The sequence below is a fragment of the Propithecus coquereli genome, unplaced genomic scaffold (assembly GCF_000956105.1).
Source record: "Propithecus coquereli isolate 6110/MARCELLA unplaced genomic scaffold, Pcoq_1.0 Scaffold170, whole genome shotgun sequence".
NCBI classification, from domain to species: Eukaryota; Metazoa; Chordata; class Mammalia; order Primates; family Indriidae; genus Propithecus; species Propithecus coquereli.
In genome coordinates, this window is record NW_012141636.1 from 1,910,810 (window position 1) to 1,927,853 (window position 17,044).

At 34.2% G+C, this 17,044-nt stretch overlaps 1 protein-coding gene across 8 annotated transcripts in view; it reads right to left on the reverse strand.

The window, feature by feature from the left end:
* The window catches only part of DLG2 (discs, large homolog 2 (Drosophila)), a 1,994,579-nt gene that overhangs the window by 738,290 nt on the left and 1,239,245 nt on the right, over positions 1 to 17,044 (reverse strand). For 2 of the 8 annotated variants that reach the window (XM_012641835.1, XM_012641830.1), the window contains exon 1: positions 2,372 to 2,495. The exons of 5 other annotated variants lie outside the window; for them this stretch is intronic. In XM_012641835.1, the coding sequence (XP_012497289.1) occupies positions 2,372 to 2,476 (105 nt within the window). In that variant the 5' untranslated portion in view covers positions 2,477 to 2,495. Of the gene's footprint in view, positions 1 to 2,371; positions 2,496 to 17,044 lie in introns of those variants that run through there. One more of the 8 variants, XM_012641834.1, reaches the window with a different exon arrangement.

The following is a 17,044-nucleotide window of genomic DNA, read 5'->3' on the forward strand; positions in this document are numbered from 1 at the left end:
ATATATATATATTTTTGAGACAGAGTCTCACTCTGTTGCCCGGGCTAGAGTGCCGTGGTGTCATCCTAGCTCACAGCAACTTCAAACTCCTGGGCTCTAGCGATCCTCCTGCCTCAGCCTCCCGGGTAGCTGGAACTACAGGCACACAACACCATGCCTGGCTAATCTTTTCTAACTTTAGTTGCTTGGCTAATTTCTTTCTATTTATAGTAGAGACAGGGTCTCACTCTTGCTCAGGCTGGTCTCGAACTCCTGAGCTCAAACGATCCACCTGCCTCGGCTTCCCAGAGTGCTAGGATTACAGGTGTGAGCCACCGTGCCCAGCCTTAAACTGATATTTTAATGACGACTATTGTTTTCCAAAAGGAGTCATCATAAAATTATGATGACACAATGATATATTTAATAAAGACCTAGAAGAAATTGGAAAAGATTTGAGACATTGGCAAATTTTCAATGTCTTCTCAAAATTTAGAGCAGGCAAAAGTAAAGCAAACCTGAATGATAACTTGGGTATGCTTACATGTCTGTGTGCAGCAGGGGAAATTGGGAACAGACACTAGAAGGGAAGAAAAAGTAGCCCATTGAATATGGGAATTGAATCTAAGGCTATCTTTTCCCAAAGGGTCTATTCTCTGTATTAACACTTCCCTGTCCCCACCACTACCCCACTGCAGTGCTTTAGTCAAGGTGTATGGTTTTCTCAGACAGATTTGAATAGAAATAATCTTTTGATATCAGTACAGACAAAGATGGCACTGAAAAATATCATGAATCAACTAGAAATCATGGAATTGGAGACTCTTGTTGATTTATTAATCATTTTTCACACGTTCACCAAGCACTCTTTATGTGCCGGGCACTGTGCTAGACAATGGAAACAGATGCACGTCTATATTCAAGGAGTGCAAGAAAGGAAAACAAGAAAACCACGTTAGTTCCGTTCTCCAACTTACTTTCCTTTTCACCTCTCTCCAAAAAATTAGAGTATAATTAGAGAGACAGAGAGAAAAACACTTAAAAATAAAATCTTATGTCATAAATCAGAGATGCATACATGGAACCAAGAAGGGAAAAACTAATTCTGCCTAGCCAGAGAAGGCTCCATGAAGGAGATCAACATCACAAGGAGTATCATACTCTTTTTGATAAAACAAAGGAAGAGAAGTTTGATAAAGACATTAGAAGCAAACTATACATACTAGATTCTGGTTCAAAGCAGAATCATTATAACTTAATATGATTTAAGGAGCCCCCAACCATCAGTTTTTAGGTTCCTTGCAAAAAATTATGTAAATTTTATGTCTTTAATAGTCAATATCAACTTCCAGTGATCCAACTAGAATATAGTGGTTCAATTAGAAGAACTTCAAATATAGCACAGTCTTTGTGACATTTAGTTGATTCCCAAGTTACAGAGAAAAATATGATGGCATCTAACTTGAGTCATTTGAAAATAGCTTGAACTTCAAGGAAGGTTTATTCTAACTATTGACAGAAGCATATTTCTTGAGTTTTTATGTCGGAAATAATGTTTTTCTTGAGGGGGCTCCAAATCATTTTTAGCAGAGATTAATTTTTAACAATCTTTTCTCACTGCTAATTGGTTATCTCAATACTTTGAAATAGATCTAATTCAAATAATCAAATATTTTGATAATCTTCTTTCAAGTCCTAGTTATCTTATCTCAGCCTATTAAATGTAGCCAGACTGGTTCCTCTAGTTGGATAAATGCTAAGCACAAACATTGTTTCTGTAATATAAAACACGATGACAATAACCCATTTATTAATTCACTTTATATATCTATACGCTTCTATCAGACAGGCTTACAAGGATCTAAGTATTGCATCACTATTTACTAAAGAAACAGTCACACTTTTCAAGAGAGGTTTTTGGTGAGTATTACTTGGATAAGCAAAGAACAAAAATTTAAGAACTAACTTTTGGCTTCTTGATGTAAATATGTATATATATAACCCAACTGCAAAAGATATTTGAGCAATTCTAAGTAGTTTTAGGGGAACCAATCAGGAAGTACACATTGCAGGTCATTTTAAACATTAATATACATAATATCAATATTGTGACCTTTTTTAGTATATATTACTATTAGAAACTATTATCTTAAGTGGGATGAGTTTGGTTGGACAACTGTTTACTCTTTCTCATTAATTAATGTTCGGTAATATTAAGAATTCAGATTTTATACAGAGCAAAAACAGACATATTTATTTTGAACAAGAACTACAGAGAAGATACCATGTCTTTAAATGCATAGAATGCATGCATTTCTCTATAGCTGTAACAGGTTCAAAAGGAAAAAAAAATAAAAGAATACCTAGGAAAATAAAAGAAAATATGTCTTACCGGAATGAATGCATGTTGCATAGCTTGTTCACATTGTTTTAAGGAAGCAATAGTATCCCACAAAAGTTGATAATTCTCAGCCCGAGAAGCACTTGGCCGTTGCATAGCGAAAGCTGGTAACACTCTAACTGAGCTCACAGAACCCAGTTGAAGAAGGAAAAAAACCCTGCAGATCTGTTACATAAACTTCTTAATTAGATCTGCTACACAAACTGCTATCTTAAGACTTAAAAAAAAAAGTTAATCAGAACATTTCTATTGGGGGATAACTGGGCATGACTTGAACAGAGACAGATGTTTTCATTGGGAAGGATTTTCTTTCCCACACTTGTGAAAAGCAATCCCATCAGTGTTCCCGTCTTCACACGGGTCTGGCGAAACTGCACATACCATAAGTGTGTGGGGGGAAAGAAGTAGGAGGGACAGAGATGTGAAAAAATATTTCTAACAGAAGATTTTGGTGGCAAGCCATGGAGGTAGAATTTGAGTAGCTTGTGAAATGTAGTAAAATTGAAGGAAGTGTGCTACATACACACATATATGTACACGTGCAGGTGTCTGTACTCTCTGCTGTGTGAGAAATACAGCTATAACACATTCGTATTCACAGTGCTATTTGATACGTCCAACTGTCCTCTCAGTTAAGACCTAGATGTGATCTATTCTTCACCTACAGATTATTACGTCTTTTGTGACACTATAAATTGTTTATCCAAGATTATCTCTAAAGACTAGCCAGAAAATTTGTATCTTAAAATTTAACAGTAATTAGAAGACCTTTGTGTTGCCTATGTATTAAACAAAAGTTACATTTATTTCTTATTTTGGATAAAATTTGCACAGATAATACAGGAGAATTATGCCTTTGAATGTTCTTGGGAACTGAGAGTGGGCTGCACAGAGCTGGAATGTGTTAATTCCAAAGAAATATGCATGTGCTCTATAACACAACAACAACAAAAGGCTGATAAAAGCATTAAATAAAATATGAACAGAATTTAGGGACATATTCTGAGTTCCCTTCACCCAAGGGATTGCTGAGGTAGGGGGTAAGTCATCTTGAAAGAAGGTGTTGAGCACTCAGAAGTTCCAAAGGAATCCATACTTTCAGGGCTAGTTTCACATTCAAAAATGGTGATATTTACTCAAGTATTTTGAGAGGTAAAAGGCAAAAGGAGGGAAGTATACAGCATAATAAATAAATTGTTTATTTAATTGACCTAGAAAACCCAAGCAGTACAAAACAAGGTATGAATTGTAGGAAACAATTTGATAACATAAATGAAAGAACTTTTGCTGTATTATTTTTGGAAAAGCAGCATGATTTAGGTTACCTAGTTTTTCTGCATTTATACCCTGGCGTTGGATTAGTTCATACTAATGACCTTGTGGTGTGAAAATCTCAAAGGCTGATATCAGCCACATTTTCTTCTTATCTCAACTACTTTCAATTTTGTACTGGAGTAATGGAAAGTAGAACTTTCTTTTCTTTTTTTTTTTTTTTTCAAAATTTCTACCTGGGCTAATTGTAGGGAGATTGTTTTTCCTTAATATTTCATGAGTACACACCATAAGGCTATTGCCATTAGACAGTTTGTTTTTCAATATCAATTCAATCAACCTTCTCTTTTTCTCATTCATGGTGTTCTTCTGCTCAGCTCACACCCACAGTCCCTCCTCTGCCTTCATTCCTGCCCTTATAGTCTCCCATCTGCCCCAGCCACATGGTGCTTCTTCATGCTCTGTCGACTAGCCAGCCCACAACTTCCAGAAAATATTCCTTCACTAGTAAATGTTCTGAGTTTCTCGGGAGACAACAAGAAAATTTTAAAAAGTTGTTTTTAAAGTCATCTTCCAAAATCCCATCTGATCTTCTCTGAAATCCTTGAGCAAATGTTATCATTATTCCAGACTCCAATTTCTGGGTCTTCTGTCATCTCTAGGGCTTTTTCCATGTCTTGTTCGTTGGGTCCCTTTGTTCTTTCACGTAAGCAGAATCTCCTGAGAGATCCTCTTTTCTTTATTCTTTGGAAGAAGGATAGTGAATTCACAGTCGCTATGTGTAGAAACTCTACATAAATGCCCTTTGACTCATTCACTTGTCCAACAAACATATCAAGCATCTCTCATGTATTATACTCTTTGAAAGCACTATGGGCAAATGGATATATCAAATGTTGATTCTACCTTTAAGGAGCTTAAAGTCTAATAGGAGGGATGATACATAGGCACAAATACCAAAAAGACAAGTTGAAAAAGTATAAATGCCATAAAAGAGGTGGCATAAACTATTCCAAAAACAATAAAAAAGAAGAAATTATGTCCATGGGAAAATTAGGGAAGCCTCCTGGAAGATTTCACACTTTGGTAGAGCTTCAAGTTGGAGTAGAATTTGGACATGCAGAGATAGGTAAGGGAAATTCCAGAGAAAGGAAAGGGAGAGCAAAGGCACAGGGTGGGAAAAGTTCATCAACGGTTTGGAAGGAAACCATTTGGAAGGAAAATAACACCAAGAAAAAATTTGTAAACCAATGACTTAACACTCAGATTTGGACTGGAGCCAAGGCTATTCTTGAATGAAAATGAGTAACTCCCTATTCCTAATGATAAACAATATTAAGTTTAATGAATTCTTACAGAATTGATATTCATAAATTCAGTGAAAATCTTAAACCTCTTGAAGGTGACAAATTCCATCTTTATTCCACACTCTTTAAAAGAGGTACATTGATATACTTTTGGAGGCTTTAGGTGGCTCAGTCATTTAGTTTATATTAGGTAATTAATTATTTAGTTTCTATTAAGTACATTTCACATATTTTATATTCCTATCCAATCACTTTTATAAGTTCTGAAAACTCTTACTTTCAAAATTCAAGTGGGGTCTATCATAAATCAAATATTTACCTAATCAAATATTTTACTTAGTTCAATTTGGCTCAGTTTAACAAAAATTTATTGAACTCTACTGTATGCCAAGCACTGTGCTAGAATATAAAAATAAATGTAATATTATTTCAATCCTCTATTTCTTTTCTACTATCACTCAATGTGCAATTCTCCCTGCCCCAAAGTAGACTTTATATATTTTCTTCCTGTTACTACAATGCTTGATATTTAATCATTACCATTTTTCCATTAAATGTCTAGTCACTAGGCCAGTAGTCCACATGTCTATCATATCTAAGTATGTTACCATGCTTTAACTTAGATTGCAGGCCTCGGAATGGTACTTTTTGCATGGTGGGATTGCCATACACCAGCAGGTGCACACTGGAATGCTTTCTGCTGGTGACTGGTAAATTTAACTTCACCGCAATTGCACTCACCTAAAATAACCAAAAAAAATGGGTCAAAATATATGAAAGAATGAGTTTCAAGAATGGACAACAGACAACAAAAACCAGTGAACTCTGAGAGAAAGGAAATAAACAAAGTGGGTCCTGTGCTTTCCCCATCTTACAGCTTTTAACTTCTAGGACACACTGCAGAGAGGAGGAATGCAGTTGTAGCCTAGTGGACTTGCTAAATTGAGAAGATAGAGTTGATTTTCTGAAGCGATCAAGGCAGCAAGTAGTAATAGACAAACCCTAATTATAGTTGGAGATCTTACTACCCTTCTATAAATTATAATAAAATAAGCAGACAGAAAATTGTTAGGATATAGACTTGTATAAAATAAGCCATTGATTTGAGCTAGTATAGCCTTATGGAATACTTTTCTCAATAACAGCAAAATACACACATTTTTCCTAAGTGCTCACGTAGGATATATCAAGATAAAACATATTTTGAGGTGTAAATTAAGTTTTTATAAATTTAAAAAGATTCATGTCATAGGAAGGATAGTTTCTGATCACAATAAAATCAATAAAATTCAGTTAGAAATTAATAACAATCTCTGGAAACTCCAAAATATTAAGAAAATATCTCAAAAATAACACAATTCTAAATAACCCACTGGTCAAAGAAGAAATCAAAAGTAAATTATAATAGAATGTAGTTTGAAGTGAATTAAAATAAACAACAACATATCAACTTTTGTTGGATGCCCTTAAAGCAGTAATTAAGGGAACATATATATTACTATACACTTATATTTGAAAAGAAGGTCTTAAATTAATGATCATGTGAATATTTTTTCCTATTCTGTAGGTTGTCTGTTTGCTCTCATGAGAGTTTCTCTGGCTGTACAGAAGCTTTTTAATTTGATCAGGTCCAACTTATTTATTTTGGTTGTTGCTGTGATTGCCTTTGGGGTCTTCTTTGTAAATTCTTTGCCTAGGCCGATGTCCGTAAGAGTTTTTCCAACATTTTCTTCTAGAATTCTAATAGTTTCATGCCTTAGGTTTAAGTCTGTTACCCAGAGTGAGTTGATTTTTGTGAGAGGTGAAAGGTGTGGATCCTGCTTCAGTCTTCTACATGTGGCTATCCAGTTTTCCCAGCACCATTTATTGCATAAGGATTCTTTTTCCCAGTGTATGTTTTTGTCTGTTTTGTCAAAGATTAGATGGCTATATGAGGATGGTTTTATATCTGGGTTCTCAGTTCTGTTCCACTGATCTATGTCCCTGTTCTTGTGCCAGTACCAAACTTTTAGTTACTATAGCCTTGTAGTATATAGTTTGAAGTCTGATAAATTGATGCCTCCCATTTGGTCTTTTTGTCTAGGATTGCTTTTGCTATGCGGGGTCTTCTCTGGTTCCATACAAAGTGTAAAATTATTTTTTCTATATCTGTGAAGAATAATGTTGGTATTTTAATAGGGATTGCATTGAATCTGTAGATCACTTTGGGTAGTATAGACATTTTAACAATGTTGATTCTGTCGACCCACAAGCATGGTATGGTTTTCCACCTGTTTACATCCTCTGCTATTTCCTTCCTCAGTGATCATAGCTCTCATCTTTAGCAACCAGAAAAACATATTACAAATTAAACTCAAAATAAGCAGATGGAAGGAAATAAAAATATCAGAACAGAAAATAGAGGAAAATAAATCAAACCAAAAGCTAGTTTTTTGATAATATCAATAAAATGATAATCCTCTAAAAACACTAACGTGGAAAAAAAGAGGAACAGGTTATCAAACTCAGGATAGAAGGAGATGACATCCCTGCATATTCCATAGACATGAAAGAGCTAGTAAGGAAATTTTATAAACAACTTCTTGCCAATAAATTTCATACCTTGGACATATGAAGGAGAAATGGAAAAATTCCTTGAAAGACACAAACTACCAAAGCTCACTCAAGAAAAAATAAATAACCTGCATAGTCACATCATATCTATTAAAGTTGTTTGTAATTAAAAACATCCTACCAAGAAAACTCCATACCCAGATTGCTTCACTGATGAATGCTACCAAACATTTAATGAAATAAATGATAGCAATTCTACACAAACTCTTTCAGAGAACTGAAGAGGAACAAATACTTTCCAACTCATTTTCTTGAAGACAGCATTAGTCTGCTCCCAAACCATATGAAGATATTATAAGAAAAGCAAACACCAATATGCTCTCATGAATACAGGTGCAAAAATTCAAATAAATTAGCAAATTTAATTCAGCAATATATAAAAAGGATAATGTACCATTACTAAGCAGGCTTTATTCTGGGAATATAAAGTTGGTTTTACATTTGAAAATAAACCAATGCATTTTATTATATTAATTTTTTAAAGGAACAAAAAAAAAACCCCTAACATATGATCATCTTAGTAGGGACAGAAACAGCATTTTACAAAATCTAGTATACATTTCTGTTAAAAAAAAGAAAACAAAAGAAAAAGAATTCCCAGGGCAAAACAAGTAGGTCCCTTCTCACAACTTCTATTCAACATTGAGAGGTTCTAAAAAGTGCGACAAAGCAAGAAAAATAATACAGATTGGAAATGATAAAATAAATATGGCTTTATTTACAGATGATATAATTATCTATAGTATAATCTAATGAATTTTGAAGAAAAGCTATTAGAAATTATAAGTTTAGCAAGGTTGCAGAATACCAGATTAATAAACAAAGATCAATTATATTTTTATATATTGTTAATACATAGAAATTAAAATAAGAAATAATACCATTTATAAGATTTTTTTTAAAAAATGAAATACTTAGGGATAAACCTGATAAAAATGTGCAAGCCATGTATGTACACAGATAAAATTAAAGAAGATGCAATATTGTTAAGATGTCATGCTCTGAAACTAATTTATAGATTCCATGCAATCCCAATCAAAATACTAGCGCATGTTTTATTTATTTATGTATGTATATATGTTTCAGAAATTGACAAGCTGATTCTAAAATCATAATGAAAATCAAGACATACAGTAGCCAAAACAACTTTGAAAAAGAAAAATAAAATTAAAAAAAATCACTCCTTTATTTATAGACTTATTATAAAGCTAATGCAATCAAGACAGTATGGTACTGGCATAAAGACATAAATAGATCAATGGAACATAATAGAGACTCCAAGAATCGATCCATAGATATATAGACAACTGATTTTCAATGAAGGTACGAGGGTAACTCAATGGACAAAAAGTAATCTTTTCAACAAATGATATTGGAACGATTAGATATCCATACGCAAAACAACAAACTTTGATCCATACCTCTTAGTACATATTAACTCAAAATGGATTATAGATCTAGATGTAAAACCTAAATAAAACATTGAAAGAAAACATAGGAGAAAATCTTCATGACTTTGGGTTGGGTACAGTACCAAAAGCAAAATCCACGAAAGAACAAATTAATGAATCAGACATCATTAAAATTAAAAATTTCTGTTCTTTCTAAAAAACAGTGTTAAGATAATAAAAAGACAAACCCTAGAGTGGAAGAAAATATTTACAAAGTATATATCTGATAAAGGACTTGTTTCTAAAATATGCAAAGAACTCTCAAAACTCAATAATAAGAAAGGAAATAATCTAATTAAAAATGAGCAAAATATTTGAACTGACACATCACCAATGAAGATAAAGGTATCAAGTAAGCATGTGAAAAGATTATCAACATCATGAATTATTAGCAAAATGGAAACCAAAACCATAATCAGAACTACTATACCCTATTAGAATGACTAATGTTAAAAATGAATGACCGTACCAAGATTAGAACTCTTATACACTGCTGCTGAGAATGTAAAATAGTACAACACCTTTGGAAATAGTTAATTGATTTTTGCTTTAAAGTTAAACATATACCTATCCTATGATTTAATGATTTCACTCCTAGGTATTTACCCAAGAGAATTAAAAGCGAAAGTCCATTCAAAGACTTTTATACAAATATTTATAGCAGTTTTATTTATAATAGCCAAATGCCTGAAATAACATCAACAGTTGAATGGATAAACAAATCGTGATATTTGCATGCAATGGAATACTATTTGGCAATAAAAAGGAATGAACTATTGATATATGCAACAACATGGATGAATCTCAAAATAATCATGCTGAAAGAGGACAGATAGAAGGAGTATATACTATGATCTCATTTACATAAAATTCTACAAAATGCAAACAATTGTGTGACAGAAAGGAGAACAATCCTTGCCTGGGAATAGTGAGGTAGGGAGGCTAGGGTAAGGGAGGTGGGTGGAGGTATTACAAATGGGCATGAAGAAATTTTGTGGGTGATGGATATGTTCATTATCTTGAATAGATGGTCTTGTATCAGTTGTACCTCATTGAAGCTATTTTTTAAAAATTTCTTTAAAAGTTTATAGAAAAACCATAGGAAAGTTTCACACTCCTGGGTTTTATCCTAAGTGACAAGCTCTAATCATTTAATATTATAATATTGCAGTTCAACCTATCTCCCTGGGGAGAGAGGGGAAGGGGAAGAGAGGAAAGCATAGAAAGCACTGACCTTCCAGCAGGAAGGGAAGCAAAGGATAAATTTATTTAATCAGAGGAAAGGACAAAGATTTCAATACCCAGGACCCTTACTTCTAGTTATGATTCTTGCCCTAATTGGCTGTAAGATCTTGGTTCAGTCATTTTGCTTTGACAAGCTTCAGTTACTCAATTATGACATGAAAAGATTAGACTCAACCATCTCTCAAGTATCTTTCAGAGCCATAATTTAAAGATCTATGGATATATTTTAATCCTTAACCATCCCATTTTCTCCTCAACTAAGGTACAGATTTAAATTTAGCAAAACTATCAGATTTAATTTTGAATTGTGTACTATGTCATACATGCTGTAAGCTCTCTCCGGTAAGATAGTAAAGTCCCTTGAGGGTAAGGTCCTCGCTTATAAAATTTCTGGTTTTCCAATAGTATTTAAACTTCAGAGCCCACATCATTGTAATACTGGCATTATAATTGGTATTAAAATTATTATGATAAATATCTGCCATTTTACTGTTTAAAAAACTACTTTTCCATATAGCACCTACCTCATCCCCATGAAGTTCTTATTCCCAATTTACAGATAGAGAAATATATTCACAGAGGTTAAAGAAACTTGCTTCACCGCTTATTAGCCATATGATCTTGGACAAATTTTTTGGTTTCTCTTTGCTTCAGTTTTTTTCTGTAAAGTGGAGATTATAATAGTACTTATCGCATGAGGTTGTTGAGGATTAAAGGAGTTAATGTTTGTAAGACTTTAGAGCAGAGCCTGGCACATAGTAAGCACTATCATCAGTGTTTATAAATTAATTTAAATTAAATTTATCAATTAATTTAATAAGAAGTAATAGATATAAGATTAAATTTATGTCTTTTGGCTCTTAGTGCAACAAACATTTGACTAGTGATCAGTAATTACATAGGTAATTGTAGATTTATCTTTCCTTACCACCATTACACCCTAATCTAAAATATGTAACCTCCTAGTGTTCTTTCTTCCTGGACTCTATTTGTTTCTTTCATAGTTCCCATCCTAATTAAAAATATCTTTATTTATTTACCTTTTTGTTTCTTATCTCTGCCTCTAAACTATAAACTCAGAGAGCAGAAGCCAATGCACAGCCGGCTCCAGCACAGTGTTTAGAGTATCATATACTCTTTCAGGGTTTGCTTGATACTATTGTTATTAATGGAGACTAAATAGATAAAAGCTAATCAAAATTTCAAAAATATATGTTATAATATTTACCAGGATCTTCTGTATTTACAGAAATCTATGGTCAATATGGCCATGGCTCTTGTACAAAACTGGCCTCTGACCCATTTTCTCCTATTTGAGCAAGTGACACTTCTTTGATAGGGCAAGACTTGTATGGCTGTACCTGGTAAAATGGCAAATGAACTTCTACTGTAAGCTGCAGCTTTACAGAGGGTATGATATGATCTGTGATATATTGAAATTCATACAACATAAAATCGTGCTATCTATTCAGTCAGTCAGTAATACTTCAAATGTGCTTAAGAGATGCAAGGCATTGTATCAGAGTGATATTCTACACACTCTGCAGAGACTTTGGAATCAGATGCCCAGTGCTATACAGGAGAGAAAGCAAGTGATCTGAGAGAAGTTATCTAAAGTAGGCAAGATACCAGGTTGTGTTTGAACACAGTTCTGCCAGATGCTAGATCACAGAATATTAAACCTCAGACCAGAGTCAAAGCCAGGGCTAACCCGAATAGAACTGCGAGGCAGATGAAGTCTGTCTTTATCTTCTTCTTCCCTGTCTAGAGCCTTCAGCCCTTCTCCTCTTGGCTCTTTTCACAGAAGGAAAGCTATTTTAACTCATTTATAGAACAGCATTAAGAATTTATTTTTATTTTTTTAAATAAATTTTATTGTGTATATTTAAGGTATATAACATGATGTTATGAGATACATATAGATAGTAAAATGGTTACGATAGTGAAGCAAATTAACATATCCATCATCTTACAAAGTTATCATTTTTTTGCCTGTGAGGAAAGAGCAGCTAAAATCTACTTATTAAACAAAAATCCTGACTACAGTATTATTAACAGCAGTCCTCATATTCTACATTAGATGTGTAGACTTGCATTGAGAATTTAATATGTTTCTTCCCCCACTTGCTTTCTTTACTTTTTGTGGACAACTGTCAATCTTATTCATCTATCCCCAGCCCCAAGTGTGTTACCTGGCATATAATGAGGAACAGCAAAGGTTTGTTAAATAAATAGATGTATGTGAAAAATGTACTTGCTATTGATAATAACAGAAATTCCTTATATTTGTAGAGCATGTTTTGATTGACAAAGCACTTTCACAATTAGGAATTCTCTTCCCTGTTACTTTTTACCCTCACCTATTTAAACATTTAAATATTATGTCAATGGCTTCCTCATTTATTTTCTCGGTCAGATTTCTCTCTTGAATTGGATAGCCTGTTGCCTACTGGTCATCTCTACTCAGGTGTCTCATAGACCTCTCGGACTTAACGGCTTCAAAATCTGATCTCTTATCCTCCTCTTCCGCCTTCAAATGTGCTTCTCTTTCATCTTCTTCATCCAGTGAATCCCAGCTCCTCCCACTCAGTTGCTCAAGTCAGATGTCTGTACCTGAGGATCCTCCAAATCTACTTCAACTTCATGACCCTTTGCACCTGGCATGATCTGGCTTTGCCTGTCGCCAATATCATTTTGTGCCATTTCCCCTTCTCTGTGCCCTAGCCCCACAAGCCTTCCACTAGTACTTAGGATATGATGCATCCCATTCTCATGTCGGTTCCTATGCAAATGCTAGTTCTTCTGATTCAAATCTTCTCCCACCTGTTCTCCAGAATTCTCTCCCACTTATTGTTTAAATCTTAGTTCCACTGTGCATCGTAGGAGGCTTACCACAGCCCTGTCCTCTATTCGTTAGATGCCAATAGCACTTCCTTCCCCCAATTGTGAAAACTAAATAGGTCTCAGATATTATCAAATGTCCCCTGGGGGGATAAAATTATACCCAATTGAGAACCACTGCCCTATATCTTACTTAAGACATCCTGTTAAAGCTTTTCATGGAGACTAGTTTGGTAATTTCACTTTTGTGACTTTTGTGAGATGTTTAGACTATTGTTGAACTCCCCACTGAACTACCCCATTATAGATAGAAACCAATTCTTTTGTTTATCAGTATATACATAGTGTCCAGCATAAGAAAGACACTCAATAAACATCTGTTGAATAAATAAATGGATGTGACTCTCACACAAACCCTATGGAATATGTACAGCCAGAATTATCCACCTCATTTCTGAATTGAGGTAACAGATACATGGAATGGTTAATTGGCAGGCCCCCAAATCACACTATCAATAAATGGTAGGCCTAGGAATTGAACCTAGCTTTTACCACTCTCAATTATTACCAGCATGTATCATTTTACTGCTATTACCATTTTTTAACCTTTGAAGATTACTTTACCTCCCTCTCTTCTAAGTTCTTCATTACATGTTCTCTGTGTAGTCCAGTTCTCTGTGTAGCACCGAAATATACCTCTAGCTCTTTCTCAAGGGCTGAAATACTCAGGGCTTCACAGTAGCTTCTAATGATGCTCTACACTCTGATGATTTTAAAAACTCACAGCATATTAAATACAAGAGGGAAGAGGTTAGGGCTTCTCATTTTGTAATAGCAATGCAGGAGGGAAAAAAATCAATAACTTCCGAGTAAATTTGCTTTTGTGGTACACTTAGCCTTATGGTCCACTCTAGTAAACAGACTGAAGAAAACTAATCATATGACAGGTTAAGTAAGACACTATAATCTTAATGAAGCCATTGCAGAATTGTTAACTAAAACACGAGAGAACTTCTAAGAATGCCTGATTAAAATTATCTTTTATTTCTATGCTGCCTAAGTATGGCCAAGAAGAAAAATCTCCATTGAAAATTGAAATTCTCTTAAATGGCAGTTTCAGCATGTCTAAAACATTTCTATTCTCCAAGCTTTTGAATAGCAGACCCATTTGTCACAATTACTCAATTTTTCTCTAAATAAACTATTTTTGAATAGCCTAAGGGCCATAATCATCAACAAGTGGCTCAGTGAGGGCAGGACAAACTGTCGAAAGGTAAACCTGACACAGAGGTGCCCCTGAGGCATGGAGAGGAGCTGTGTGGGTAGACTTTGTAATTGTTAGAATTAGCTTCCTGGCAGCAAAGACCTAGAATTGAAGCCTATGTTTTCCCATCTGTCTGCAGAGTCAGAGAGACTAGTTAAGAGTAAAAAACCAAATTTAATTTAGTCCCATTTATTCATTTTTATTGTTGCTATATTTGCCTTTGTGGTCTTAGTCATTAATTCTTTGCCTAGGCTGATGTCATAGAAGAGTTTTCTTACATTGTCTTCTAGAATTTTTATGATTTCATGCCTTACATTAAGTCTTTTATCCATCTTGAATTAACTTTTGTATATGACAAGAGATAGGGGTCCTGTTTCATTCTTCTGCTTGTGGCTATCCAATTTTCCCAGAACCATTTATTGAGTAGGGTTTCATTTCCCCAGTGTATATTGTTGCCTGCTTTGTTGAAGATCAGTTGGTTATAGGTAGATAGTTTTATTTCTTGGTTCTATTTTGTTCCATTGGTTTATGTCTCTACTTTTATACCAGTACCCCTTAATATTTTGAATTTTTTTTTAAAGGGTATATGATCAGAAGTCAGACTTCCCAGGTTAAAATCCTAGCTTCACCACTTTTTAACTGTGTTATTTTGATCAGGTTACTCTCTACTCTGGGCCTTAGTTGCTTCATCTGAAAAATGGGTTTATTATTGTATTTATGTCATATGGTTGATATGCTAATTAAATGAGTTGATTAATGTGTCCAGCATAAATCATAATGGTAATGATTAGCTATTATCTTTCTTCTTTACATTAATAAATCATTAAATATTATCTTTCTTAGCTATTATCTTTAGCTATTATCATTGGCTATTATCTTTCTTCCTTACATATACATATTTCTGTTTCTGTATAAATAGAAATATTTAATGTTTCATTAAACTCTGTCCATATGTCAGATTTTTATTACCTCACTAGTTCATAAGCACCTTTAGGGACTAATCTCTCTTGCATTTTCATCATCGTAAAATTATTTAATTTGATTCTTACAACAATCCTGTGAGGTTGGGATGGTTGTATTCATTTTAAAGACAGGAAGCTGAGATCTAGACTAATTTATACTGTGCCTATGATTATGCAGTTACATAGTGTCAGGACCAGGGTTAAAGCATTGGTCTTCTTAGGAACATGTTTCTGCTCTGTTAGCACCATAGAATTTTCACAGATTCTGTTTTTGCCTCAACTCTTTTTAAGATATCAAAATAGTGCTAGAGTAAAGCTCCCTGGGAGTTTGCCCTCCCTATTCCTTCCTCTAATCAATATATCTCCACTGGATAGCTGCTACATGTTTTAGTCAGCGTTGCATAAATTCTCTCTCTCTCTCTCTTTCTCTGTCTTCCTCTCTCTCTCTCTCTCACACACACACACACACACACACACACACACACACACACAAATATCTTATTGGTCTGTTTCATATAGATGGAGAGGGTGGCATTAATAATGACTTTGAGGCTCTCAACTTCTGTAATGAGATGACTGAGATCAGATGAGAGCCAACAGGAGGTGAGTTTGGATTACTAGGGCAGGCAAGGGGCATGCATTAGATGAAAAAGCAAAGAAATGGACTGTGGATTAAAAAAAATAATACAGAGAGGGGAGAGAGAAAATCTTTGACAGCAGTAAAGCTTATAGGCAGTAGATCAATAATAATTAATAAAAAAATGTTTCTGTGGAAAGGCAAATGGGTCTGAGTCCTTGTTCCATTAATTATTTACTGTGTGAATTTTGAAAAATTAGTTAACATCTTAATTAAGCCTCAGTTTTCTCCCTTGTAAATTGTGAATAACAATAATAATATAATCAATCTCCTAGGATTATTACAAGGATTAAATGGACACTTATACAATACTTCTTAGAACATAAGACAGTACTAAATAAATAATAAATGTTAGCTATCTTCAATATTATCACTATCATTAAAATATTAATGCTATCAGGAAGGGGAAAATATAGAATGCCTATAAGGTGAGGGTGAAAAATTTCTAGTTGATACTTTAGGCAATAAAAAGCTATGAGGATAGAATATCTATGATTAAAATGATATTTTGCAGTTGTTAAAAGACTGGAGAGGCAAGTACTAGAGGTGCAGGGAGTTCAGTTAAGATTCATTTGCAAGAACCATGTGATTTGGAGATGGAATAAGAGATATAACTAAATTTCAGAGTCATCGAAAGCATTTATTCCCAGTGTTCATGAGATCTAGGCTTATTCATCCCAAAATGAATTTGTGTATAGAATGTTAATGTTTCAATCAAAAAAAAAAATCCAAACAAAACAAAACATTTGAAATTATACTATGAAGTCAAGACAGTGACATGTAAACTCTTTTAAAGTTGAAAGGCCAGCACCATAGTCACAAATAATGGATTCCGTGAAAAGAAGTCTTGGAAATTTTATTTCACTGAACTGTGTTAGCATTATTAAAAGTAATTTAAGGGGGAGCCAAGATGGCGGATGAGACAAGCCACCAGTCAGAAGGTCTCTGCAAAAAAGACGAATTTTAGAAGAAAGAGAGAAAAAATAAACGAGCAGAGAAACATAGATCGGGTGAGGGTGGGAAGGAAGGGTGCCTGAAACTACAGGAGACTCCACGGGAAGACATTGCGGAG